Genomic DNA, 27,896 nt, shown 5'->3' on the forward strand with positions numbered 1-27,896 from the left:
TTAGTGTTGGTTTTCCAAAAGGGAATCAACAATGCCGCAGATGCAAGCCAAAGTTGCATGAGGGAGCAGAAGCAGGCGTTGGGCCCCTTATTTGCATATGTTAATGGCCTAATGCCTGCTTCAGATATGGGTAAAGGACTTCTCTTGTTTGACCTTCAGCAAGATGGCGTCCAATGCGGCCTGCATCAGAATAGTGCATACGCGATGCAGATGCCATTTTGGACACAAAACAGCATCTGTAACACCAAAAAACCAAGTGCTATGGAGTCAAATTTATAGCCCTGAGGTTTTGCCACCACTACTCTTTCTGGAATTCTATTCCTTACATTGATGACACTTTGCGTGATGAAGAATTTCACACAAAAGCTGAATATTAAGGAAGTGAATGTCCTTATTGTTCACGGAAGTGGGCCATAGTGCTGACCATTACATGGGTGCAGGCAATGGCACCCTGCACTTGGTGGAAGCCTGCAATGTGATCAAATCCCAAAAAGATTTCCTACTGGTTCCAGATGCCAATGGGGAAAGTAATGCACTGGTTGGCTTTAGCAAACAGTAGTTCAGTAAGCTGCTTGATGTAGATATGAACTGCAGATTGACATACAATTCCCATCACTTAAACCAGCCGCATTTCAATTAGGCAATCATTTAAATCAGCCTAAAAGCGCTAATCATTTTCCATCTCCATTATAGACAATTACTTGCAGCGTGCTAAGCGTTCCGTGTATTCTGAACAGAATTAGATGTTTACTCAGTAGTTTGCAGTAGGTGCAATTCGCTTACATACTTCTAGCAGGTGTCAGCTTACAGCTTGCGCTACTAGGCATTGATTACAATAACAAATACCTTCAATAAGCAAATAGCAGCTTGTTTAGGTCCAATTATCTTGTGTACTTAATCCCCTCTAAATGGTGTGGGGTTACAGCTTCAATAGTAATTTGCTACAGTCTTGTTCAATATTATTACCCATTTAAATAGTTCAAATCATATAGCAGGCAAATGTGATGTGGGGCGATATAGAGTTATCAACATAGCAAATAGTACCAACACACCTACTATAAGGTGAGGGGACTGTATTACAGGTACTAATATTACCTGTTGGAGTCTGGAAGGAGCCCGAGGAAAAAACTTTGAGGGCTGTTGTTACTTTCACTTTCAAAGGCAATGTAATATCAGCTGTGGCAGTGGGTTGTAGTTCTTGTGCAAGAGGCTGCACAGGTGTCTGACAGCATCTCTGGAGAAGCACAGCCCCCTTGCTCACTGTTCCTCAAAAAAGTGTAGGTAGCTAACTTGCCCTGAATTTGGTCGCTCTACCACCCGTTTCCAACGGGAATATGGGAATCATCTTCCATCATTCTCTTCTAGCTGAATGAAAAGGAGGAAGAGAAGCAGTGGTAGCAACAGCGGGGGGGGGGTGGAGGGGGAGCTGCAGTTGGATCTGCAAGGAGTCTACAGAGGAGGAGAGCAGTCTGCAGATGTCTTTACCCTGTTGAGAAGATCAAAAAAGTGTAGGTAGCTAAGTTGGTTTCTCTCTCCACAGATGCAAGGATTTACTGAATGTACAATAATTCATTCTTGAATGTATAATTTTACCTTATGCTTGCCTTTATTTGTATCTCACCTAATTAATTGTTGATATTTTAAAGAAATACTGGACAAGTCAACAGTCTGGGGTATCCGAGTTCTAGGGGGAGAAATTTGGGGGGGTTGCACCCACAATGGGGTGCAAACGACTTTTTGCCCAGGCACAATGCCACTACTGGCTCCTGTGGGAGTTTAGCGGCGGCGGTAACTGGTAGTGCCCTGCTCCAACTGATAACGCCACGCTCTGCTGCACCGGCGTTGATGACATCATCACCGTGCGCAATGACCCGTTTTCGCTCCAGAGTGAAAATTCAGTAGCACCCCCTGAAGCTGACATGGGCGATGCCTGCGACAGCTTCAGAGGACGGTAGAGTGCTCATGGGGCAATAACTAAAGGGGATTGGGGAATGTAAAAAAAAAGGCCAACCTTCTTCCTCCTCGATTGCGGGGTCCGTGCCGCGATCATGCAGCCTTACACTCTGCTTCTCGGCCGGGCTGCTACCACGGCACTCCACTCCCTGGTGGTCCAGTGATGGCCCCAGTTCCCACCCGCAGAGTCGGCAGCTTGGCCCTCTCCTTTAATGAAGGGGAGGACCTTGTTTACGCGGCAGTGCTATGCGTCTCACCGCATAGCGCTGCGCCCTTCGCGGAGTCCTTGCGCCCTGTTCACGCCCCGCAGAGCAAGTGGTGTATGATATTTTGTGCTCCACTTGTTCTCAGGGGCGGTAAGCCGAATATAGGTCATGGGGCGGGACTTCCACGCCTGACACAGGACCTCCAGCCTCGCGGCTGTTACCACCCCATTACGGCCCCCTAATTTTTCACTTTAAATCTTCCATCAGAAGAATGTAAAAGATCAAAGAAATTCAGGTGCAACATGAGTATATGCATAACATACCTACACCCACATTTCCTTGATTTTTTTAATGTCAGGAATAGGCCCTATGCCCCGATTGCGCATCTCTTTGAGGGCAAATTTACAGGAAATTCTAGCTCTATATAGTTCTTCTAGCTTTTTGATAATAATCCTTGTTGGGGAGCGTGGTGAGATCAATAAGTCGAGGATGCTAGGGAGATGCATGAGTTGAAGAGAGTCCAGAGACCAATGAATTGGGGGAAGCTGGAGAGAACATTGAGTTGAGTTGAGTTGCAACTTACTTCATTTATCTGGTTACAATGGATACCAGATACACTGGAATGCAAATCAGTCTGCTGTAAATATGCTGCACTGGTATATACAGAGCTATATACTTGGGCTGATGATTCAAAATCCAGTGTACAACTTGAATAAAATTCACTGCTGCCAAACGCAGACTGCAAACTAAAATTGCAAAGTTTATATAGTTTCACCTGGATATTAATTGCGGCTCATGTGGAATTCTTAAAAATTATTTTAATTTGTAGATTGGACAATATCTGTAGGTAATGCATGAACGAAATGTTTATTTTCTTTGGTTCTTACAGTATCTTTATAACTAGATGGAAGAGGTGGAAGTAATAAATAAGTTTATATACCCGAGAAGTTTCATTTCTAAAAAAAGGGAATGTGTGATAGGTAAATTGCTCTAGCCATAAGTGTTTTTGACAACCAATGACCCCTCTGGAAAAGGAGAGTCATCTCATTGGATGTGAAAGTACGAGGCAAATGTCCAGTCAACATTTCTGTATAATGCTAAGAGCCCTACCCTGATGAAGCACGGAAGTAAAGGCTGGGTTCTTTTGGAAAAGGTTGTGAAAGAAGAATGTTGGCTGTCAGGTATTGTGATCAATACTCACCTAATGAGAAAGAGTGGCTTGAGAACAGTAAAAGAGCATGCTATATGACAGTAAGATTTTAATCAACAGCTGTATGGCTGAAGATCAGTGCTCTTGGAAGATGATGGAATGGGTCCCATCTGGGCAAAGACCACACAGAAGGCCAAATGGTCTCCATGGAAGAGTAACAATAGCTCATTCCATGAAATTGGCAGAGTTGGCAGAGTTGGCACCAGGATGGCAAGGTCGTGTGGTGTTTATGGGCAGCCTGGTTATAACGGCGCACTGATAGAATTATGGAGTTAAATTTTGGACTATATAATAAACATATAGTTGCAATGTAAATTAAAGATGGAAATGTTTGTTAAAACTGGCACACACAGGGACGGGGAGCTTTAGCAACATTATCTAACGTGATCAGTCACAGAGGCAGCACCAGGTGGAAGGCACTGTAAACAATGTAAAATGCACAGAGGTGCTTCAACTCCATTTTCAATCCTGTCAAATATTAGAAGTGACTCAACATAAATGGTATTGAGTATTCCAGCATAGAAGTTTTAAACAGCAGTGACACACACTACATGAAATCAATACAAGCCGGATCTTGCCGGAGATACCTTGTCAGGAAAGAAAAAAACTAAATTATACAATCACACATTTAACATCTGAATCATCAGACATGCAGTCAGAATCTGTTAACTGCCTGGAACATTTAGATGCCCTGGGTTGTCTGACTTGAATAACATTAATTGGGCCAAAATGCCATATCCAAGGTTTAAATTCAATCTCACTCAAAAATGTGTTAAACTGCATTCCTTCCAAAATTATAAAAGAATTGATAAAATCAAATCCTTTCTTGTTTAGCTGGACAGAGTCTATTAAGAATATGAAATTAATGATAGGACTTCACACAGTGGGGGCTAAATTGGATACCGGCGGAAACCGGCGTGGGGATCGCGAATCATGATTAACCCGTGCCCATTGATTGCAATGCAGGCAGCATGGCAAATTCATGCTGCCTGCTCACTGAAATGATCTCTACGTCCAGCCAGCGCCAACCGCATTGTTCATTTGCTGAATGTATCAGCGGGGGGTGGGGTGGGGCGGCGGGGGCAATATCATAAGAGGCAAGCACTAGCTAAGGCTAGCCTGCACTGTTCAAAGCTAGCCTGCACTTCTTAAAGGGGAGGTGCATTATGGCTGGAGCAGGTGCTGGGAGTCATGGTTGAAGAGATTCTGATTTGGTAAAGAGTGAGAAATAACACAACAGGGGAGAGAGCGGGTTCTAAGCTTTCCTGATGCTGCACTGGAGGCCGTGATGGAGGAGGTGAAAAGTAGGAAAGATGTCCTGTAGCCGCAGCGAGGAAGGAGGCCTTCCAGACACATGGTCAAAAGACAGTGTAGCAGATAGCTGTAGAGGTAAATGCCAGGAATCCAGCCCCGAGGACGTGGATGCAGTGCTACAAGATGTTCAGTGACCTCACACAAATGGTCATGGTCAGTGAATGCATCTTCAAATGCCATAGCCTATCAACTGCACCACTAGCCTCAGCCACTGCTCAATGGGTGTATCCAAAGGACATTTGAGTATAAGATGAGGCGTACTGTTTTGTCCTTGTATAAGACCTTAGTCAGAGCAGATTTGGAATACTGTGTCCAGTTTTGCTCTCCTCACATGGTGGGTGATATCAAGGCTGTGAAAAGGGTGCAAAAGAGGGCCACTAGATAATTCCAAGTCTAAAGCATCTTAGTTATCAAGGTAGGCTAAAAGAGTTGGGACTCTATACCTTAGAGCAGCATAGACTTAGAGGGATCTGACTGAGGTTTATAAGATAATGAAGGGAATAGATGGTGTTCCAGCTGACAGTTTATTTCAATAGGTTAGGCAGCACCAAGGGTCACCAAGTTGTATAGGACTAGATCTAGGTTAGATGCCAGGAGGTTGTTCTTTTCCCAGAGAATAGTAGACCTCTGGAACAAGCTGCCCTTTCATGTGGTGGATAAAGACTCGCTGAATTCCTTCAAGCGAAAGCTGGATTTCTTTCTGGCTGCAGCAGAGATCACCTCTTACAGAAGGTTGGTACTGCAGGGAATTCAAGGCCAGAGTGATGATCTGGACTAGTTTCGATCATCTAGATGGGTCAGAGAGGAATTTACCAGATTTATTTTCACCCAAATTGGTCTGGGGTTTTTATCTGGTTTATTGCCTCGCCTCTCCCAGGAGATCACATGGTGGGGTGGAATATGTATGTTGTGATACGCAAGGTATCGCAATTGTGTGGGACAGGCTCGATTTACCTGTCTGTCATTGTTCGTATATTCATAATGCACCACTTTACTCACCTACCAACAATCTCTATCAATCAGGGCTCATACCCAACCTTCATAGCTTCACCTCACCCTCACACATTTAGCATTGCTGCAAGCCTCACATCCACATCTCACAGCTTGCACACACTGTCAGCTATTCAACCATGACAGCCACATCACCCAAGCACATTGCACGACACTCACTGACACACTTCCTTCTTTCTTGCAGGACAAGGTGATGCACAATGGGAGGCATAAGGAGCTAAGAGGAGGGGCAGGCGCACCTGCATGTCCTAATCCTTATGGAGGAGATGGTGCTGGCCATTATTGGAATGGCCATCACTGAGGCCGTGGCCAGCGACAGGGGTGAAACCATCAAAGATGATAGTATCCTCATAACTAATCCCACTTTCCCCTCATCCCACAATCTTTTCTGATTTATAAGCTGCAGTTGGTGTAAGCACACACATCTTAAATTTCCCCCCCCTCCCCCCTACCCTCACCCAAGAAGTGCAACCTGGCCAGGCAGTGGAGAAGCAGCAAGAAGAGAGTGATAATGAAGACACACCGTCACCCAATGTCACACTTGTAGCCACTAGCTCAGATACATGTTCAATTCCGTTCACAACTGCTCAGTTAATGATGAGTTCCATGCCCAAATGCAGCAAGATTTGGATGACAATGAGGCTTGGGCTGATAATTGCCACACAAGGACCAGGCAATGACTATCTCCAACAAGCGAGAGTCTAACCACCGCCCCTTGACATTCAATGCATTACCATCCCTGAATCCCCTACCGTCAACATCCTGGGGGTCACCATTGACCAGAAACTTAACGGGACCAGCCACATAAAGATTTTGGCAAAAAGAGCAGGTCAGAGGCTGGGTATTCTGTGGTGAATGTCTCACCTCCTGACTCCCAAAAGCTTTTCCACCACTTACAAGGCATAAGTCAAGAGTGTGATGGAATACTCTCCACTTGCCTGAATGAGTGCAGCTCCAACAACACTCACGAAGCTTGACACCAGGACAGAGCAGCCTGCTTGATTGGCACCCCATGCAACACCACTTTCTCAAGAGCAATTAGGGATGGGCAATAAATGCTAGCCTTGCCAACCACGCCCACATCTCATAAATGAATTTAAGAAAACATAATTTATAAATGATCCAATCCAGTACTGCACAACAAATTCAACTAATCGCCCTTGGGCATTCCCTTCGTGGCTGTCTTTCGTGTTCCTTTACCTATTTTAGTGCTCCTATGCAATGCTACCCCAGTGGCTGCAGCACGGCTGGTGGAAGGCTGCTGACTTACCATAGTGGACACTGCGATGACCTTGTGGGACGACCTCAAGCAGCTTTGGGCCTAGAAGGTTGGCTGTTGACTACACCACCTCAGCATGGGTGGCAGCAGTCTGGGCTGGCTGGCTGACAGACAGCAGCAAGGGCACTGGCAGAGTAATAGTTCTGGGAATACGAATGCTGTCATCCTGAGAGAGGACAGCAGGGTTTTGCTCTACGGAGCCACTGTCACTCTCCTGGACCGGCGGTTCAGCATTCCTAGCCAGCTGTTGAAGCACAGATGGCTGAACTGCTGCGAGACCCTGCAAGTCCCTTTCCACACTCTTAAGCCCAGCCACAATGGCAGAAGTCTGAACTTGGATGGCAGCAAACTGAGTCTGCATGAGAGCAGTCTGAGCTTCCACTGCAGCACTCAAACATTGGGTCGATTCCGCTTGTGCTGCAATGGAAGTTGTGACATCGCCCATCACACCCAGCATCCTGGTTGGGTCCACAAGTGCTCTAATGGAGTTGGTCATCATTTCCATCCTGGGTTCCAAGCATGCAATTTTGGAGCCGGACTCCTCCATGGCCTTTGATACTGACAAGAATCTCTCTGGCAGGCTTGCCACTGCACCAAGCATTCTGTGTGCATGCCCATCACCCTTCTTCTGAAGGTCGCCCCATCAAAGTCCTCATCTGAGTCCTGTGCAGCAGAGCTCATGACAACTTGCCCTCTGGGAGCTGGCACCTGAGTTACCCTTTCCCCTTGTCCTGGCTGCAGCCCACTCATGCTCGCTGACTCATCACATGCAGATCCCGCCCCTGTACTATACTTTAAAGTATGTGCAGTGCCATTTTCTGAACTGGTGCCTGGCAGTGTCAGATCGAGTGATGGAGCCTCTTGTTCTCCATCACTCTCCTCCTCTAGTTGATCGGGGATTGGCTCTGCTGGTGGCAGGTCTTGGATAACTGAAGGGAGAAAGACACAAGGGTTGGGTTGTGGTGCAGGGAGGGGGAAAACAAGATGTGCATGCTTACACCATCAGTAGATTGTAAGTGAGAAGAGATTGTACGATGAGGGGGAAGTAAGATGTGAGAAGGAGGATTAGCTATGAGCATACATCATCAGCAGTGCTTTCAACTTCACCACTCGGCATGGCCTCAGTGGTGGTCCTTCCAATTGTCTCCAGCACAGTCTCCTCCAGCACAGTAAGTGATATGTCCTTACTATACAGTATAAATGCACACAAGGCCCATACTTGAGAGAAGGTCACTCTGTGACCAGTTACCTTTATTACCAAGACCTCAAGTGATGAAGGTGGTTGGAGCTTCCCCTTTTATACCTGTAAGTCCAGGTTAGGAGTGTCTCCCACAAGTTCACCCCCTTGTGGTCAATGTTCTCAAGGTGTACAACTTAGGTCAGTTTATACATGGGTTACAATGCTGGTTGAATACATAACATCACCTCCCCCGCCCCTCCCCCCCCCAAAGTCTTATTGGGATCACAGATTGAGTCTCTCTGGTGGTTTACGCTCCCTTGTAGAGTGCCTGAGTTGGGGCTCTGGTTGTTGGGCGCTGCCCTGAGTGTCTGCTGTTTGCAGTGCCTCAGGCCTGTCCAGACTGCCCACAGTAAATGGGCTCTCCTCCACTTGGTTCCGGTGTTCGGTCACCTGTGGTGGAGTAAACTCTACGTCGTGTTCTTCCTCTGCTTCTTCTATGGGGTTGCTAAACCTCCTTTTAGTTTGATCCACGTGTTTGCAGCAGATTTGTCCATTGGTAAGTTTAACTACCAAAATCCTATACCCCTCTTTGGCAATCACAGTGCCTGCAAACCATTTGGGCCCTGTAGCGTAATTCAGGACAAAAACAGGGTCATTGATATCAATACATCGCGCCCTCGCATTCCTGTCATGGTAGTCACATTGTGACTGATGCCTGCTCTCAACAATTTCTTTCATAGCAGGGTGTATAAGGGATAACCTGGTTTTGAGCATCCTTTTCATTAGCAGCTCTGCGGGTGGAACGTCTGTGAGCGAGTGTGGTCGGGATCTATTGGCCAACAGGAGGCATGATAAGTGGCTTTGTAGGGAACCCCCTTCGATTCTGAGCATCCCCTGTTTGATTATCTGCTCATTCCGCCTGGCCGTTTGAGGCCAGTTTGAACGGTGCCGTTCTGATATGGTTGATTTCATTGCCTGCCATGAAGTCCTGGAATTCAGTGCTGTGAAGCACGGGCCATTGTCGCTGACCAAGACATCCGGTAGACCATGGGCGGCGAACATTGCCCGTAGACTTTCTACCGTGGCAGAGGATGTGCTTGAATTTAAAATGGCACACTCAATCCATTTGGAGTAGGCGTCTACTACAACCAAAAACATCTTTCCCATGAAAGGACCTGCCTAGTCCACATGGATGCGTGACCATGGCTTGGCGGGCCAGGACCAGGAGCTAAGGGGGCTTCCCTGGGTGCATTGCCCAGCTGGGCACACGTGTTGCACCTGCGAACACAAAGTTCCAGGTCTGCATCTATCCCTGGCCACCAAACGTGTGACCTGGCAATTGCCTTCATTACAATGCCCGGGTGCTCATTGTGAAGTTCTCTGATAAACACCTCTCTGCCCATCTGGAGCATGACTACTCGGTTTCCCCACAGTAGGCAATCGGCCTGAATTGAGAGTTCATCCTTGCGCCTATGAAACAGTTTAAATTCCTCAGGGCATGCCCCGTACATGGCTGCCCAGTCCCCATTCAGGACACATTTCTTAACTAAAGACAGTAGCAGGGGTCTTTATTTGTCCAGACTTTAATCTGATGGGCTGTCACAGGTGAGCCTTCGCTTTCGAAAGCTTCAACAGCCATGACCATTTCAGCATCATGCTCAGTTGCCCCCTCAGTGGTGGCTAGTGGGAGCCTGCTGAGTGCATCGGCGCAGTTTTCAGTGCCCGGTCTGTGCCGAATTGTGTAGTCATAGGCGGCTAACGTAAGTGCCCAACTCTGTATGCGGGCTGATGCATTCGCATTTATGGCCTTGTTGTCGGCCAAATGGGACGTTAGGGGTTTGTGATCTGTCTCCAGCTCAAATTTCCTGCCAAACAGGTACTGATCCATTTTTTTTACTGCATCTACACATGCTAGCGCTTCCTTTTCTACCATCCCGTAGCCCCTTTTTGCCTGGGACAGACTCCTGGAGGCATAAGCTACCGGCTGTAACTGACCATTGGCATTCACATGCTGCAACACACACCCGACCCCATAGGATGACGCATCGTACGTTAAAACAAGTTTCTTACACGGGTCATATAACGTTAACAGTTTGTTGGTGCATAACAAATTGCATGCTCTATCAAAAGCCCTTTCCTGGCTGTCCCCCCAGACCCAATCGCGACCTTTGCGTAGGAGCATGTGTAGCGGCTCTAACAGCATGCTCAATTTGGGAAGAAAGTTACCAAAATAGTTCAGGAGCCCCAGGAATGAACGCAGCTCCGTCATGTTACAGGGTCTGGGTGCTCTCTGGATCGCTTCCGTTTTGGACACAGTAGGTCTGATCCCGTCTGCTGCTACCCTCCTCCCCAGGAATTCTACCTCTGGAGCTAAGAAGACGCACTTCACCTTTTTCAGTCGCAGCCCTACCCGGTCCAGTCTGCGTAGCACCCCCTCCAGGTTGTGGAGGCGTTCTTCAGTATCGCAACCCGTGATGAGGATGTCGTCTTGAAAAACCACCATCCTTGGAATTGACTTGAGGAGGCTTTCCATATTTCGCTGAAAGATCGCGGCGTCCTAACGAATCCTGAACGGACATCTGTTATACTCAAACAACCCCTTGTGTGTCGTGATGGTGCTCAGCTTCTTCGACTCACTCGCCAGCTCCTGGGTCATGTAAGCTGAGGTCAGGTCCAATTTTGGAAAAAGTTTGCCACCGGTTAGCGTCGCAAAGAGGTCCTCCGCTCTCGGTAGCGAGTACTGGTCTTGGAGTGACACCCGATTGATGGTGGCCTTGTAATCGCCACATATCCTGACCGACCCATCCGCCTTGAGCACCGGCACGATCGGGCTCACCCAGTCACTGAATTCGACTGGCGAGATGATGCCTTCCCTCAGCAGGCGGTCCAATTCGCATTCTATCTTTTCCCGCATCATGTACAGCACCACTCTCTGGCCTTGTGGTGTACTGGCCTGGCGTCCGGGATTATGTGAATCACTACCTTGGCCTCCATGAAAGTGCCGATGCCGGGTTGAAATAATGAGTCAAATTTGTCCAGGATCTGTGAGCATGATACTCACTCCACAGAAGAAATTGCACATCGCCCCATTTCCAGTTCATGACAGCAAGCCAACTCCTCCCCAGTCGTGCGGGACCATCCCCTGGGACAATCCAGAGTGGCAACCTGTTCTCCGAATCTTTGTGGGTAACGACTACCGTGGCGCTGCCCAGCACCGGAATGATCTCCTTTGTATATGTCCGTAGCTGTGTGTCAATCGGCAATAATTTTGGCCTCCTGGCCTTGGACACCCACAACCTTTTGAACTGTTTGATACTCATCAGGGACTGGCTGGACCCTGTGTCTAGCTCCATTAGTACTGAGATGCCATCGGTGGCGTCCTGGTATATGAACTGTATGTGTGCTCCACATGAACTCGCTGAACTTCAGCTTCCAGCAATTTCCCCCAGTATTCATTTGGCCTCATAGAGCTTACATTGGGCCCATCCTCCTCATACATCAACCTGGCTGCAGGCTTCCTGCACATACGTGCCAAGTGACTACTGACGTTGCAATTTCTGCAGGTATATTGCTGATAACTGCAAGCTCTGGCTGGGTGTTTGCCTCCACACCTCCAGCTGGAGGCCCCATTGATGGAAACAAAAGGTCCATTACCAGTCGATCGTCTCTGACTGTCTCTGTAACTGTCCTTAAGCGCAACATTAACAGGTGTTGATGGCCCCATTACTGACCGCATTGTTCATTGCGATGGCGTGAATCGCCGTTCAGCTAGCCATTGTCTCTGTTGAATTCGCTCTTTGGGTTCGACTACATGCTTAGGCATGTCCGATTGCCCCTGTCTGCCGAGAGAACTGTGTGCCGCGTTAACAATGTTGACTCCCTGGTCGTTTGCCGCATTTGAGCCAAGATTTTTGTCATACATCATTCTGGGCTCTTCCTCCCCTGAGATAAATGTCTGGGCTATCAGAGCCGCCGCTTCCAAGGTCAAGTCTTTGGTCTCAATCAGTTTCCTGAAAACCCCAGCATGCCCGATGCCCTCAATAAAAAAGTCTCACAGCATCTCCGCTCTGCATGCATCTGGGAACTTACATAGGCTCGCCAGTCGCCGGAGATCTGCCACGAAGTCTGGAATGCTTTGCCCTTGTCACCGCCGGTGCGTGTAAAACCGGTGTCTCGCCATGTGCATGCTGCTCACCGATTTAAGGTGTTCCCCGATCAACTTACTGAGCTCTTCGAACGTCTTGTCCGCTGGCTTCTCTGGCGCTAGGAGGTCCTTCATCAGGGAGTATGTTCTGGATCCACAAACCGTCAGGCGTTTGTCGGCCAAATCCTGTCCCAACCATTCCTTAGTGACAAAACTTTGCTGTAGTCTCTCAATAAAGTTGTCCCAATCATCACCAACACAGTACCTCTCTTCTGTGCTGCTAGTGGCTATGCTAGCGTGATTTAAATCCCAGTTTCTCGTCGCCAATGATATGTCCTTACTATACAGTATAAATGCACACGAGGCCCATACATGAGAGAAGGTCACGCCGTGACCAGTTATCAAGACCTCAAGTGATGAAGGTGGGTGGAGCTTCCCCTTTTATACCTGAAAGTCCAGGTTAGGAGTGTCTCCCACAAGTTCACCCCCTTGTCGTCAATGTTCTCACGGTGTACAACTTAGGTCAGCTTATACATGAGTTGCAATGATAGTTGAATACATGACAGTAAGTTTCTGCAGATATAGCTTACCCCTACCTGTCTGCTGCTGCTCACGCTGCTTGTGAGCCCTCTTGGCCTGCAGGATAAAGGGAAGTGTGTCAGTGAGTGTGGTATAATGTTTTTGGGTAATGTATCTGTCATGGTTAAATAGCTGACATTGTGTAAAAGGTGTGAGATTTGGTTGTGAAGCTTACAGCAGTGGTAAGTGTGGGTGGGTGAGGTGAAGCTATGATTGTGAGATATGTGTTGCGATTGCGAGAGATTGTTGGTCGGTGAGTGATGGGGTTTTGGTTTATTGAGCAGTGTATGAGGCGAATGGTGCAGTTGGTGGGATATGGCATTTGAACATGCCTTCACTCACCTTGACCACTCTTTGAGGTCATTAAACTGCATGTGGTACCGGATCCAGGTCCTGGGGACAACACTGCTGGCACAGAAGGCTTGTGCTATCTCTTCCCACTGCCTTCTGGCATTCTGTCTCGAAGGCCTCCTGCCCCCTGTGGGCTGAGGACCTGTCTTCTTCTGTATACACGTTGGACCAAGGCTTCCAGTGCTGCATTTGAGACGCGATATGCCCTTTTGCTTCCCTGTTGCAACATGGCTACATCCACAGTGACAATGAGGTGCTTCTGCAACATAGCACCTTCCCTTTAAGAAGTGCTAACGGGGCGGAGGAGACTTTTCACTTGGGGGGCGGAAGGCTACCGGCTCCCGGGAAATTTCCCAGGAGTTTGCGGAAGCGCTACTTTGGCAGCGCCGTGTCCACGGTTAGTGACCCGGGCCATGGGGAAATTGCCCCGCAGGCCACGAAGCTAGCCAACATCTGCTCTCGGGGCACTACTTAAAGGGTAGGGCGCCAGCGCCCCGGGCCGCCATCTTTTCTGGATTGCCGACTAGGTGGCCGAGTGGAGGCCATCGGAGGCCTTGCAGAGTGCGCAGGGGAGGGACATTGAAGCGCGTTAGCACGGCACAGAGCAGCCGCATCGTGCTTCACTCGCCAGCCCAGTAGTGCCCCGGGAACCGCTCCCAAAGAAAGTGATGCAGGCAAGTTTGCGCTCCACTTCCTTTGAGGGGCAGTCAGCCCAATTCAGCGGCAGGAATTCCCGGCCCCAGCTGCCACCCCCAATTGGGGCGCAGGGCAATTTCACCCCCTAAGTGTACTGACATTTCGAAACAATGCATGATAACATTGTTGCTGCCGTGCTGATAATACTTCTTATGGTGATGGGAATCTGTTGGGTATGGTTCCTGTTATATATATGGACTTGTATTTACTCTGTACAGCCACCAGAGGGCTCTTCCCCTGGAGTCCCAAGGGATCCCAATAATCCCTTGGGAGCACAGGTATTTAAGGAGGCTTCACAGACTGGAGATGCACTCTGGAGACCTGCAATAAAAGACCAAGGTCACACTTTACTTTGAGCTCACAGTGTTCAGTCTGACTCTTTCTCCATACACTACAACTGGCGACGAGATACAGATAGCGAACCCAAAGATGCAGAGAACAGTGGGCATCCTGGAGAAATTTTCGGAGGGAGATGATTGGGAAACTTTTGTGGAGCGACTCGACCAATACTTCGTGGCCAATGAGCTGGATGGGGAAGAGAGCACTGCCAAACGAAGCGCGATTGTGGGGCACCAATGTATGGCCTCATGAAGAATCTGCTCACTCCAGTGAAACCCACGGAGAAATCGTACGACGATTTGTGCACACTGGTCTGAGAGCATTTGAACCCGAAGGAAAGCGTTCTGATGGCGAGGTACCGGTTCTACACCTACAAAAGGTCTGAAGGCCAGGAAGTGGTGCGTTATGTCGCCAAGCTAAGACGCCTTGCAGGACATTACGAATTTGAAGGACATTTGGAGCATATGCTCAGAGACTTTTTCGTACTTAGCACTGGCCACAAAACCATACTTCGCAAACTTTTGACTGTAGAGACCCCAACCTTGAGTAAGGCCATAGCGATAGCCCAGGCGTTCATTGCCACCAGTGACAATACTAAGCAAATCTCTCAGCATACAAGTGCTGCTTACAAGTACTGTGAACAAAGTGATGTTGTTTTCCAATCGTAACATACAGGGCAGGTCACACATGCCTGCAGCTGCACGTCCGCAGATGACTCAGAGTCCACCATCAAGGGTGATGAATGCAAGGCCATTAACACCTTGTTGGCGCTGCGGGAGTGATCTTCATTTCCATTCATGCCGATTCAAAAAGCACGTTGGCAAGGGCTGTGGAACAATGGGACACCTCCAACGAGTGTGCAGGCGAGCTGAAAAGCCTGTTAAACCTGCAAACCACCATGTTGCAGAGGAGGACAGATCCACGGAGGATCACGACGAACCAGAGCCTCAGATCGAGGAGGCAGAGGTATATGCGGTGCACACTCACCACGAATTGTCCCCCAATAATGCTGAATGTTAAACTAAATGGACTCCCAGTGTCAATGGAGCTGGACACAGGCGCGAGCCAGTCCATCATGGGCAAAAAGACTTTCGAAAGGTTGTGGTGCAAAAAGGCCTCAGGCCAGTCTTAACTCCAGTTCGCATGAAACTAAAAACTTACACAAAATAACTGATTCCTGTAATCGGCAGTGTTACCGTAAAGGTCTCCTACAATGGAACGGTGCACAAGTTACACTCTGGGTGTTACCGGGCGATGGTCCCACTCTGCTCGGCAGGAGCTGGCTGGGAAAGATACACTGGAATTGGGACGACATCCGAGTGGTATCGTCCACTGACGACACTTGGTGTGCCCAGGTCTTAAACAAATTTCCTTCGTTGTTCAAACCAGGCATCGGGAAATTCTAAGGAGCAAAAGTGCAGATCCACCTAATTCCGGAGGCGCGACCCATCACAATGCAAGAGCAGTACCGTACATGATGAGAGAAAGGGTAGAGATCGAGTTAGACCGGCTGCAAAGAGAGGGCATCATTTCACGGATCGAGTTCAGCGAGTGGGCCAGTCCTATTGTCCCAGTCCTCAAGGGACACAGCACCGTCAGAATCTGTGGCGATTACAAAGTAACTATGAATCGTTTCTCCCTGCAGGACCAATACCCACTACCAAAGGCCGATGACCTCTTTGCAACGCTGGCGGGAGGAAAGACATTCACGAAGCTGGATCTGACTTCAGCCTACATGATGCAGGAACTGGAGGAATCATCAAAGGCTCTCACCTGCATCAACACACACAAAGGTCTTTTTGTTTATAACAGATGCCCGTTTGGAATCCGATCAGCGGCGGCGATATTCCAGAGAAATATGGAAAGTTTACTGAAGTCGGTCCCGCACACCGTGGTCTTCCAGAACGACATCTTGGTCACAGGTCGGAACACAGTCGAGTGACAGAACCTGGAGGAGGTTCTTAGTCGACTCAACTGCGTGGGGCTCAGGTTAAAATGCTCGAAGTGTGTTTTCTTGGCGCCTGAAGTGGAGTTCTTCAGAAGGAGGATTGCTTCAGATGGCATCAGGCCCACCAATGCGAAGACGGATGCAATCGAGAACACACCGAGGCCACAGAACGTGATGGAGCTGCGGTCGTTTCTGGGACTCTTGAACTACTTTGGTAACTTCTTACCGGATCTCAGCACACTGTCAGAACTACTACATGTCTTACTACGAAAAGGGGGCGAATGGGTTTGGGGCAAAAGCCAAGTAATTGCCTTTGTAAAAGCTAGAAAATTGTTATGCTCAAACAAATTGCTTCTGTTGTATGATCCATGTAAGCGTTTGGTGCTAGCATGCGATGTGTCGTCATATGGCATTGGGTGTGCATTGTAAAAAACTAATGATTTTGGGAAACTGCAACCGGTTGCTTATGCATCCAGGAGTCTGTCTAAGGTTGCGAGAACCTACAGCATGATTGAAAAAGAAGCGTTAGCGTGTGTATATGGTGTAAAGAAAATGCATCAATAACTGTTTGGGCTAAAATTCGAATTGGAAACTGACCATAAGCCACTTAAATCCCTGTTTTCCGAGAGTAAAAGAATAAATACCAACGCATCGGTCTGCATCCAGAGATGGGTGCTCATGTTGTCCGCATACAACTACGCCATCCACCACAGGCCAGGCACGGAAAATTGCACCGATGCTCTCAGTAGGCTGCCATTGCCCACCATAGGGGTGGAAATGGCGCAGTCCGCAGATCTAGCCATGGTTATGGAAGCATTTGAGAGTGAGAAATCACCCGTCACTGCCCGGCAGATCAAAACCTGGACAAGCCAGGACCCCTTATTATCTCTAGTCAAAAGCTGTGTGCTTCATGGGAGCTAGTCCAGTGTCCCAGTGGAAATGCAGGAAGAAATAAAGCCGTTCCAGCGGCGCAAAGGTGAAATGTTTATACAGGCAGACTGCCTTCTGTGGGGCAATCGAGTAGTGGTCCCCAAGATGGGCAGAGATACCTTCATCAATGACCTCCACAGTACCCACCCAGGCATCGTAATGATGAAAGCGATAGCCAGATCCCAAGTGTGGTGGCCTGGTATCGATGCGGATTTAGAGTCCTGCATTCACAGATGTAATACATGCTCGCATTTGAGCAATGTGCACAGGGAGGCGCCGCTAAGTTTATGGTCTTGGCCCTCCAAACCCTGATCTAGGGTACACGTCGACTATGCAGGCCCATTGTTGGGTAAAATGTTCTTTATGGTTGTCGACGCGTACTCCAAGTAGATTGAATGTGAGATAATGTCGGCTAGCACATCTGCTGCCATTACTGAAAGCGTGCAGACCATGTTTGCCGCTCACGGCTTACCCGATGTCCTGGTGAACAACAACGGGCCATGTTTTACCAGTGTTGAGTTCAAAGAATTCATGATCCGTAACGGGATCAAACATGTCACATCTGCCCCGTTTAAACCAGTGTCCAATGGTCAGGCAGAGAGAGCAGTGCAAACCATCAAGCAAGGCTTGAAGAGGGTAACTGAAGGCTCACTGCAGACTCGCCTATCCTGAGTCCTGCTTAGCTACCGCATGAGACCCCACTCACTCACTGGGATCCCACCTGCTGAACTGCTCATGAAAAGAGCACTTAAGACAAGGCTCTCATTAGTTCACCCTGATTTACATGAACAGGTAGAGAGGCTTCAACAAAGTACATAACATGATAGCGCATATGTGTCACGCAAGATTGAAATTAATGATCCTGTATTTGTATTAAATTATGGACAAAGTCCCAAGTGGCTTCCCAGCACTGTCATGGCCAAAGAGGGGAGCAGAGTGTTTCGGGTCAAACTTTCAAATGGACTCATTCACTGGAAACACTTGGACTAAATCAAACTCAGATTCACGGACTACTCTGAGCAACCCACCTTGGACCCTACCTTTTTTGATCCCCCAACAAACACACCAGTGGCAACTGGCATCACGGTTGACCACGATGCAGAACCCATCATCCACGGCAGCCCAGCAGGGCTCAATACACCAGGCAGCCCAGCAAGGCGAGCTGCACAGCAGCCCAGCGAGGGCCCAACAAATGATTCGACAATACCAGCTTTCACACCGAGACAATCAACCAGAGCAAGAAGGGCCCCAGATCGATTCACATTGTAAATAGTTACACTATTGACTTTGCGGGGGGGAAGTGTTGATATGTGGACTTGTATTTACTCTGTACAGCCACCAGAGGGCTCTTCTGGAGTCCCAAGGGATCCCATAATCCCTTGGGAGCACAGGTATTTAAGCAGGCTTCACATGTTGGAGAGGCACTCTGAAGACCTGCAGTAAAAGACTACGGTCACACTTTACTTTGAGCTCACAGTGTTGGCTCTGATTCTTTCTCCATACACTACAGTTCCGATATCAGAATACACGGATTACAGCTGCAGACTTAAAGTCTATTTATATAGAATGATTTCATTAGATTCGCGGTTTATCTCACGTTATTTGTTCTGGATTGATTTCTTTTTAGCTGCATATCTTTATATAATTAAATTCTAATAAAATGTATTGCAGCACATGATCTATCAAAATCGGCTCAAAGTCATAGTGCACACACAGGAACTATCTGGATCCTGTGTATTTTCTACATTTTTATTTGTCTGTTATTGTTTACATCTACATGGAGTGTAAATTGAATACGTGGCAGCTTCATTGATTAATAGCAGGGAGACTCTCTATTCTCTAAAATAGGTTTGGACCACTGACACCAAACTGTATATTCCTTCAGTCATTGGCCGCACCACTTCTGATTCGCTGCTATGCTCGCAGCAGCATATTTAAATCAGTTTTCCAGCTAATTTTATCTTAAATTCATCACTGGAGCAGCAGGCCACATAACGATCTAACATGGCCAAATGCACCATTCCAGGAAATTCCAACCCTATATTACTGATGATATGAACTCTACTGTGGGTCTTTTCCGGGATGGAAATCTGTTTATTCTCTGGTTAGGCCTCGGGCTCAATTTGTTTTTGGGACTTGGGGAAAAGGGATGGGAGCTGTGTTGAGGGGAGGGGTTGGGCACGGTGAATGCAGTGAAAAGCTTGTTTTATTAAAGCTTCAAGCAAAAACAAGTTTCTGTTTTAAAATTAACTTTGGTACCTGCTGGTTTTCATAGAATCATAAAAATGACAGCACAGAAAGAAGCCATTTAATTCATCATGGCTGAGCCATTGGTAACTCTTCAACTGAACTTATCTATGCTAATCCCATTTTCTTGAACAGGTTTAAGAAGGTTCTTAATTCATAATCTAGAATAATAATCAAAAAGGTATACTGGAATTATTCAGGCAGTCATTATGGAAACACTGCACTCACATTACTTAACTTTGGAAAGATAATTGATTTTAATGGAAGTCTTGTTTGCTTCATTTTTGACTTTAATTTGGCAGCGATAACATTCCTGAAGCAACCAAGCTGTTCACAAAAAAGTTACCAAGTGTTAAACATTGTGCATATTGTATATTTTGAAGTTACAGAGAGAAATATTTCACATATCCAGAAATGCAACCTGAGGTAATTTGTAGTGAATGTTTGCAATATTGCAATGTCCATAATGCAATTAACCCTCAACTGCAGAACACAAATGATTTCCTATAAATAATGTATTTGTAGTTCATTTTTATTAGGTGCATTACTAGTGGTAATAATTAAACACATGCATTCCAAATCATTGGGCTGAATTTTCACCACCATTCTGCGTCTTTTTTTTGGCCTATGCTGTTTTTTGTTGAGCAGACTAAAATCTACAAGTTTCGACAAAGTTTCTGCGCCATTCTAAAGTACTTACATTTGATTTTTTTTACTTCCCAATGTTTTGACGTCATTTAAGCGAGTTTGGCCAAGTAGGATTTTTTCAAAAATGGCGCAGTACACCGTTCTGAAAAACCTTACCTACACTTAAGAAACTCGGTGCAGAGAAGAGAAAATCGTCACAGAGACGACGCCATTGTTTTAGTGGAGCTGAAGACACGACACCGGGGGTGGGGGGCCTTTTGGCCCGGGATAGCAAAAGCACCAGCAAGGGGGCAGCCCTTTCGCTCCAGGATAGGAGCGGCACCAGCAGGGGGCCTTTTGGCCTGGAATTGTAGCAGCACAGGCGGAGTGTGGGGTGGGGGGGGGCGGCGGCCTTTTGGCCTGTGAACACTTGCATGTTGTGCAACATTTCTCTACGTATCATTCATATGCTCCTGCTTTCATATGTTGAGATTTCAGTCTGTTGTCCCAAGTCTCACTTAATGATCTATTTTACAAAAGAGAAATGCTTTATTTGTGCTTCAGCTCTTCAGAGTGTCCCTCGTTACCCTGGCAACCTCAGTTTTTCGGCACAGACCTTAAGCTCCACCCACAGAGCTTAAGGACAATCTGCACCACTCCAAAATGAAAGGTTATGCCGGCGAAACTTGGAACTTTTTTTTGGTGCAGTCGGGCCACTAAAAAATCGGACGTACCTCTACAACTGCGTCAAAAAAAGTCCATGAGGAATTTTGGGCACATTAATAGCACTTTTCGTGGCACAAAATGTGTGTGAAGTTGTGCTGGTGTTTCTTCTGTAAAGATAAAGAAATATTTTTCCAGTGCCAGCATCCATCAGTAATGACCCATGTGTGTAGCAACACTTTCTGTGAAAATGCAGCAATTTCTATTTTAATGCTGTAATATCGATGAGGGATTAGCAAAAAAAATTATTAGCTTGAATGTTTAAAAACATTTACAAGATTTACAGAATAATGATATCTTGTGCCTATTCTTAGCAACCTCGCTGGTATAAGCCTACTACTTATAATGATTTGGACATGTGTGAAAAGTGGTATTAAACTAAACCCAAAGGAGAAGTCTACCTCCTTAAAGAGGTAAGTAATTCAATAATTTACCTAGAAATAAACTTGCTTTCAAGTGTTCTATACTGCTAGCTACCTAATTATGGAGAAATCTAGCCAAACAACCAGCTTGTTCTCTTTAGTTGAGCTCCAATTAATTTCAAGTATGTTGCCACACCAAGGTAGCACAAGCTAGCTAGAATGATGCCATCCTACTCGGAATGCACCACAGGAGAAAGAAGTAATGTTGCTGACAAAATGCAATGTTACTGATACGTCCTTACTATACAGTATAAATGCACACGAGGCCCATGGTTGAGAGAAGGTCAGTCTGTGACATGACCTTTATTCCTTAGCACTCAAGTGCAGGAAGTGGGTGGAGCTTTCCCTTTTATATCTGAAGGTCTAGGTTAGGAGTGTCTCCCACAAGTTCACCACCTAGTGGTCAGTGTTCTCACGGTGTACAACTTAGGTCAGTTTATACATGGGTTACAATGCTGGTTGAATACATGACATCACGTCCCCCCCCAAAGTCTTATTGGGATCGCAGGTTGCGTCTCTCTGGTGGTTTACGCTCCCTTGTAGAGCGCCTGAGTTGGGGCTCCGGTTGTTGGGCGCTGGCCTGAGTGTCTGCTGTTTGCGGTGCCTCAGGCCTGTCTGGACTGCCCACAGTGACTGGGCTCTCCTCCCTTTGGTTCCCGTGTTCGGTCACCTGTGGTGGAGTGAACTCGACATCGTGTTCTTCCTCTGCTTCTTCTATGGGGTTGCTGAACCTCCTTTTTGTTTGATCCACATGTTTGCGGCAGATTTGTCCATTGGTAAGTTTAACTACCAGAATCCTATTTCCCTCTTTGGCAACCACAGTGCCTGTGAGCCATTTGGGCCCTGCAGCGTAGTTGAGGACAAAAACAGGATCATTTACATCAATACATCGCGTCCTCGCATTCCTGTCGTGGTAGTCATATTGTGACTGGCGCCTGCTCTCGACAATTTCTTTCATGGTGGGGTGTATAAGGGATAACCGGGTTTTGAGCGTCCTTTTCATTAGCAGCTCTGCGGGTGGAACCCCTGTGAGCGAGTGTGGTCGGGATCTATAGGCCAACAGAAGGTGTGATAAGCGGGTTTGTAGGGCACCCCCTTGGATTCTGAGCATCCCCTGTTTGATTATCTGCACTGCTCGTTCTGCCTGGCCGTTTGAGGCCGACTTGAACGGTGCCATTCTAACATGGTTAATTCCATTGCCTGCCATGAAGTCATGGAATTCAGTGCTTGTGAAGCACGGGCCATTGTCGCTGACCAAGATGTCCGGTAGACCGTGGGCGGCGAACATTGCCCGTAGACTTTCTACCGTGGCAGAGGATGTGCTTGAATTTAAAATGTCACACTCGATCCATTTGGAGTGGGCGTCTACTACAACCAAAAACATTTTCCCAATGAAGGAACCTGTGTAGTCCACATGGATGCGTGACCAAGGCTTGGCGGGCCATGGCCAGGGGCTAAGGGGGGCTTCCCTGGGCGCATTGCCCAGCTGGGCATACGTGTTGCATCTGCGAACACAAAGTTCCAGATCTGCGTCTATCCCTGGCCACCAAACGTGTGACCTGGCAATTGCCTTCATCGTGACAATGCCCGGGTGCCCATTGTGGAGTTCTCTGATGAACACCTCTCTGCCCATCTGGGGCATGACTACGCGGTTTCCCCACAGTAGGCAATCGGCCTGAATCGAGAGTTCATCCTTGCGCCTGTGAAATGGTTTAAATTCCTCAGGGCATGCCCCGTACGTGGCTGCCTAGTCCCCATTCAGGACACATTTCTTGACTAGAGACAATAGCGGGTCTCTATTTGTCCAGACTTTAATCTGACGGGCTGTCACGGGTGAGCCTTCGCTTCCGAAAGCTTCAACAGCCATGACCATCTCAGCAGCATGCTCGGTAGCCCCCTCAGTGGTGGCTAGTGGGAGCCTGCTGAGTGCAGTTTTCGGTGCCCGGTCTGTGCCGAATTGTGTAGTCATAGGCGGCTAATGTGAGTGCCCACCTCTGTATGTGGGCCGATGCGTTTGCATTTATGGCCTTGTTGTCGGCCAAAAGGGACGTTAGGGGTTTGTGATCTGTCTCCAGCTCAAATTTCCTGCCAGACAGGTACTGGTGCATTTTCTTTACCGCATATACACATGTGAGCGGCTCCTTTTCTACCAATTCGTAGCCCCTTTCTGCCTGGGACAGACTTCTGGAGGCATAAGCTACCGGCTGTAACTGACCCTTGGCATTGACATGCTGCAACACACACCCGATACCATAGAACGACGCATCGCACGTTAACACAAGTTTCTTACATGGGTCATATAGCGTTAACAGATTGTTGGAACATAACAAATTGCGTGCTCTATTAAAAGCCCTTTCCTGGCTGTCCCCCCAGACCCATTCGCGACCTTTGCGTAGAAGCACGTGTAGCGGCTCTAGTAGCGTGCTCAATTTGGGAAGAAAGTAACCAAAATAGTTCAGGAGCCCCAGGAATGAATGCAGCTCTGTCGTGTTACGGGGTCTGGGTGCTCTCTGGATCGCTTCCGTCTTGGACGCAGTAGGGCTGATCCCGTCCTGCTGCTACCCTCATCCCCAGGAATTTTACCTCTGGAGCTAGGAAGACGCACTTCGCCTTTTTCAGCCGCAGCCCTACCCCGTCCAATCTGCGTAGCACCTCCTCCAGGTTGTGGAGGTGTTCTTCAGTATCGTAACCCGTAATGAGGATGTAGTCTTGAAAAACCACCGTCCCTGGAATTGACTTGAGGAGGCTTTCCATATTTCGTTGGAAGATCGCGGCGGCCAAGCGAATCCCGAACGGACATCTGTTGTACTCAAACAGCCCCTTGTGTGTCGTGATGGTGGTCAGCTTCTTCGACTCACTCGCCAGCTCCTGGGTCATGTAAGCTGAGGTCAGGTCCAATTTTGAAAAAAGTTTGCCACCGGATAGCGTCGCAAAGAGGTCCTCCGCTCTCGATACCGGGTACTGGTCTTGGAGTGACACCTGATTGATGGTGGCCTTGTACTCGCCACATATCCTGACTGACCCATCCGCCTTGAGCACCGGCACACACAATCGGGCTCGCCCAGTCACTGAATTCGACTGGCGAGATGATGCCTTCCCTCAGCAGGCGGTCCAATTCGCCCTCTATCTTTTCCCGCATCACGTACGGCACCGCTCTGGCCTTGTGGTGTACTGGCCTGGCGTCCGGGTTTATGTGAATCATTACCTTGGCCCCCATGAAAGTGCCAATGCCAAGTTGAAATAATGAGTCAAATTTGTCCAGGATTTGTGAGCATAATACTCGCTCCACAGAGGAAATTGCATTGACATCGCTCCATTTCCAGTTCATGACAGCATGCCAACTCCTCCCCAGTCGTGCGGGACCGTCCCCTGGGACAATCCAGAGTGGCAACCTGTTCTCCGAATCTTTGTGGGTCACGACTACTGTGGCGCTGCCTCGCACCGGAATGATCTGCTTTGAGTAAGTCCGTAGCTGTGCGTCAATCGGCGATAATTTTGGCCTCCTGGCCTTGGACGCCCACAACTTTTCGAACTGTTTGATACCCATCAGGGACTGGCTGGCCCCCGTGTCTAACTCCATTGATACTGGGATGCCATTGAGGAGCACTTTCATCATTATCGGTGGCGTCCTGGTGTATGAACTGTATACGTGCTCCACATGAACTCGCTGAACTTCAGCTTCCAGCGATTTCCCCCAGTGTTCATTTCTGCAATTTCTGCAGGTATTTTGCTCACCTCTGCAAACTCCGGCTGAGTGTGTGCCTCCACGCCTCCAATATGAGCTGCGGTTTGAAACAAAAGGTCCCTTGCCAGTCGATCGTCCCTGACTACCCCTGTTATTGTCCTTGAGTGCGCCATTAACAGGTGTTGATGGCCCCATTACTGGCCACATTGTCCCTTGCAATGGCGTGAATCGCCATTCAGCTTGCCATTGTCTCTGTCGAACTCGTCCTCCGGGCTCGACTACATGTTGGGGCATGCCCGACTGCCCTTGTCTGCCTGGAGAACTGTGTGCTGCTTTAACAATGTTGAATCTCTGTCCCAACCATTCCTTAACACAGTACCTCTCGTCTGTTCTGCTCGTGGCCATGCTCGCGTGGTTTAAATCCCAGTTTCTTGTCGCCATTGATACGTCCTTACTATACAGTATAAATGCACACGAGGCCTATGCTTGAGAGAAGGTCAGTCTGTGACCTGTCCTTTATTCCTTAGCACTCAAGTGCAGGAAGTGGGTGGAGCTTCCCCTTTTATATCTGAAGGTCTAGGTTAGGAGTGTCTCCCACAAGTTCACCACCAAGTGGTCAGTGTTCTCACGGTGTACAACTTAGGTCAGTTTATACATGGGTTACAATGCTGGTTGAATACATGACAGTTACAAGTTGCATTTTCCCATGACATTGCAATACAGGATTCAGCATGCTTGACAGCGCATTTGTTTATGACTAAACTATTTGATGTTGCATTTTCTTCTTTTGTGCAGCTAATAAAATCTGGAACAATTCTTTGAATAAAGGAAACCTGGTTGCAACGTAGATCTACAAATACTTCAACAGAATTATTTGCAAAGCTACAAAACTACAAGAATAACTTCATGACAATCACAATTCAATACCACACCTCTCAACTGTCCCATTCAATCAGATGCCCTGAGATTTAACAGTACATTTAAGAAAAACAGCACACATGCAAGATTTTCACCTGATTTTGCCAGTTCTACAGAAAGCAAACCTTAATGGGTAACAGCTAACCCAAACTCCACCCATTAAACACGTGCAATGCCATATGGAGAGTTTGTTAGCAAATAGAGTGAGGCAGTAAAAGGGGTACATTCTGGGGGAGAAATTGGCCAGCTTTGCACTTGTTTTTTCGGTGATACTTCGCCTTTTTGGCGGTTTTGAAATATCGCCGAAAAACGCGTCGACCACATGCAATGCCAAAAAAAAACACACCGCTCAAAATTGGGGAACCCGTACTCAGGGTGAAAAAAAAACGCCTCAGAAAAGTCTGCATAGAATCCCCAGAAACAGTGGTAGGTATGAAGACCTACCAAAAAGGTAAGTTGAAGTTTTTATTTTTATTTTTTAATTCTTTTTCAGCGATTCATTAGTTATGTGTATAGTGAATGTTTTCTGATTTTTAATTTTTTTATTTTTGCATTTTATTTTTATGTTTTTTTCCCTCCCAGGACCTGTATTTTTGGCGGTGATAGACCCCAGGCTAAATTTGGAGCAGACCGCAGTTTTCACCGTGAATCTTCGTGCAACACCGATTTGACCGACAGGCGCATTTCTTTTGGCAATTTTACCCCCTTAAAAAATGGCGACGTTTTTAGTGGTATTAATAACGGAAAAAACCTGATATCGCCAAAAACTGAATTTGTAGCCCTCTATGTTCAGATTATTTTAAAGGCACTGAAGAAAATGCTTACAATTGTCATCTTGTGCGATGCACTGAAAGGGGATTCCAAAGAATGAAGTGTAGCTATCATTGTACCAGACCAGAAGCTCCACTCCTCTCGGGATGTCATCACAGGCTCTGTAGAATATGCATGACCTGATAAAGAGGAAATAAGAGGTATTGGTAAAACATATAAATAAAGTGCTTTCAATTTTGCTAATGTATGAAAAACACATGGGCCCGAACTTGGTCAAAGCCAAGGCCCACACAAGTGCCGTCCAAAGGACCATCAATGGCCGGCGAGAGACCGTGCGGTACTTTGCCAGGAAGATCCCTCTAAAAGAGATGGCAGTACCGGCCGGCAGCAAAATAACGGTTTATGCCATCATTCTGGGTGGCAGCGGGCTGGAGCTCTCAATTTCGGTGGCAAATGCGATCATCGCCAAAGTGCCGTCAAGGATTGAGTTGAGCCCGGGGGGGGGTCACTGAAAAATGGTGCAGGCTCGAAGGGCCGAAAGGCCTACTCCTGCACCTATTTTCTATGTATTTTCTATGTTTCACAAAATAAACACCAGAATACCTTCAGGGGACCCAATACAGGTAAAACACTGAAAAATAAAATTTAAAAGATGCTCACTAACCTCTTTTTGCAGGTCTTCTTACTTACCGTCAGGGTTAGACCTGCCTCCATGCAGCGGTCCTTTCCCCTGCTGCCACCCACTCCCGCCCACACCAATATGGCAGCTCGGCGGGCGGGAGGTCAGTTACGCGATTTAGCTGCCAGCAGCCATCAACGGGTGGTTCCCAGCGGTACTCCCCTCCCGCCGACAGCAGACGAAGAGGAATCTGTCACCGAGGGGAGAGCGGCGAATAAACTCTGCGGCAGCCGGCAGCAGTGGGCGGTCAGGCCACCAATTTCAAGCCCATACTATTTTTGTTGCAAATGACACTAATTTTTCATGGTGCAGTACTTTGGTACCCCAGTTTTGTGTTACAGAGTGGTAGGATACAGCCCGTCATCCATAATTACATACATGGCCACTTCCAAATCAAGTGAGGTACAAAGCAAAATCTTGGTGCTTGTTCATGGAGGGCGAAATTTGGCAGGCACGTCAGTTGGGATCATGTATGCCTGTATAGCAATGGAGTCGTGTATCACACAGGGAACCAAGTAGTGAAACAGTTAAAACGATGGAAGTAATATATATATATATATATATTTAAATAGGGTAAATTATACAAAAGAGATACATTTTTAACGTTTATAAAGTTCATTTTTGAAATTAATTTTGATACACGGTAAGCATTTCTATGTTATTTTTTAATGTTTACAAATTCAC

General features: G+C 47.4%; 1 protein-coding gene and 1 long non-coding RNA gene across 2 annotated transcripts in view; one reads left to right on the forward strand and one right to left on the reverse strand.

Annotated features, from left to right (window-relative positions):
• LOC139265801 (uncharacterized) overlaps positions 1-27,744 on the forward strand; it is a 57,090-nt gene extending 29,346 nt beyond the window's left edge. The window contains exon 3 of the long non-coding RNA XR_011593631.1: positions 26,345-27,744. This is a non-coding gene — a long non-coding RNA (uncharacterized lncRNA). The remainder of the gene's footprint in view (positions 1-26,344) is intronic.
• Positions 1-27,896, reverse strand: part of prdm6 (PR domain containing 6) — a 312,582-nt gene that overhangs the window by 89,350 nt on the left and 195,336 nt on the right. Inside the window, exon 4 of the mRNA XM_070883225.1 lies at positions 26,588-26,712. Within this exon, the coding sequence (XP_070739326.1) occupies positions 26,588-26,712 (125 nt within the window). The remainder of the gene's footprint in view (positions 1-26,587; positions 26,713-27,896) is intronic.

The sequence above is a fragment of the Pristiophorus japonicus genome, chromosome 1 (assembly GCF_044704955.1).
Source record: "Pristiophorus japonicus isolate sPriJap1 chromosome 1, sPriJap1.hap1, whole genome shotgun sequence".
Taxonomy (NCBI): Eukaryota; Metazoa; Chordata; class Chondrichthyes; family Pristiophoridae; genus Pristiophorus; species Pristiophorus japonicus.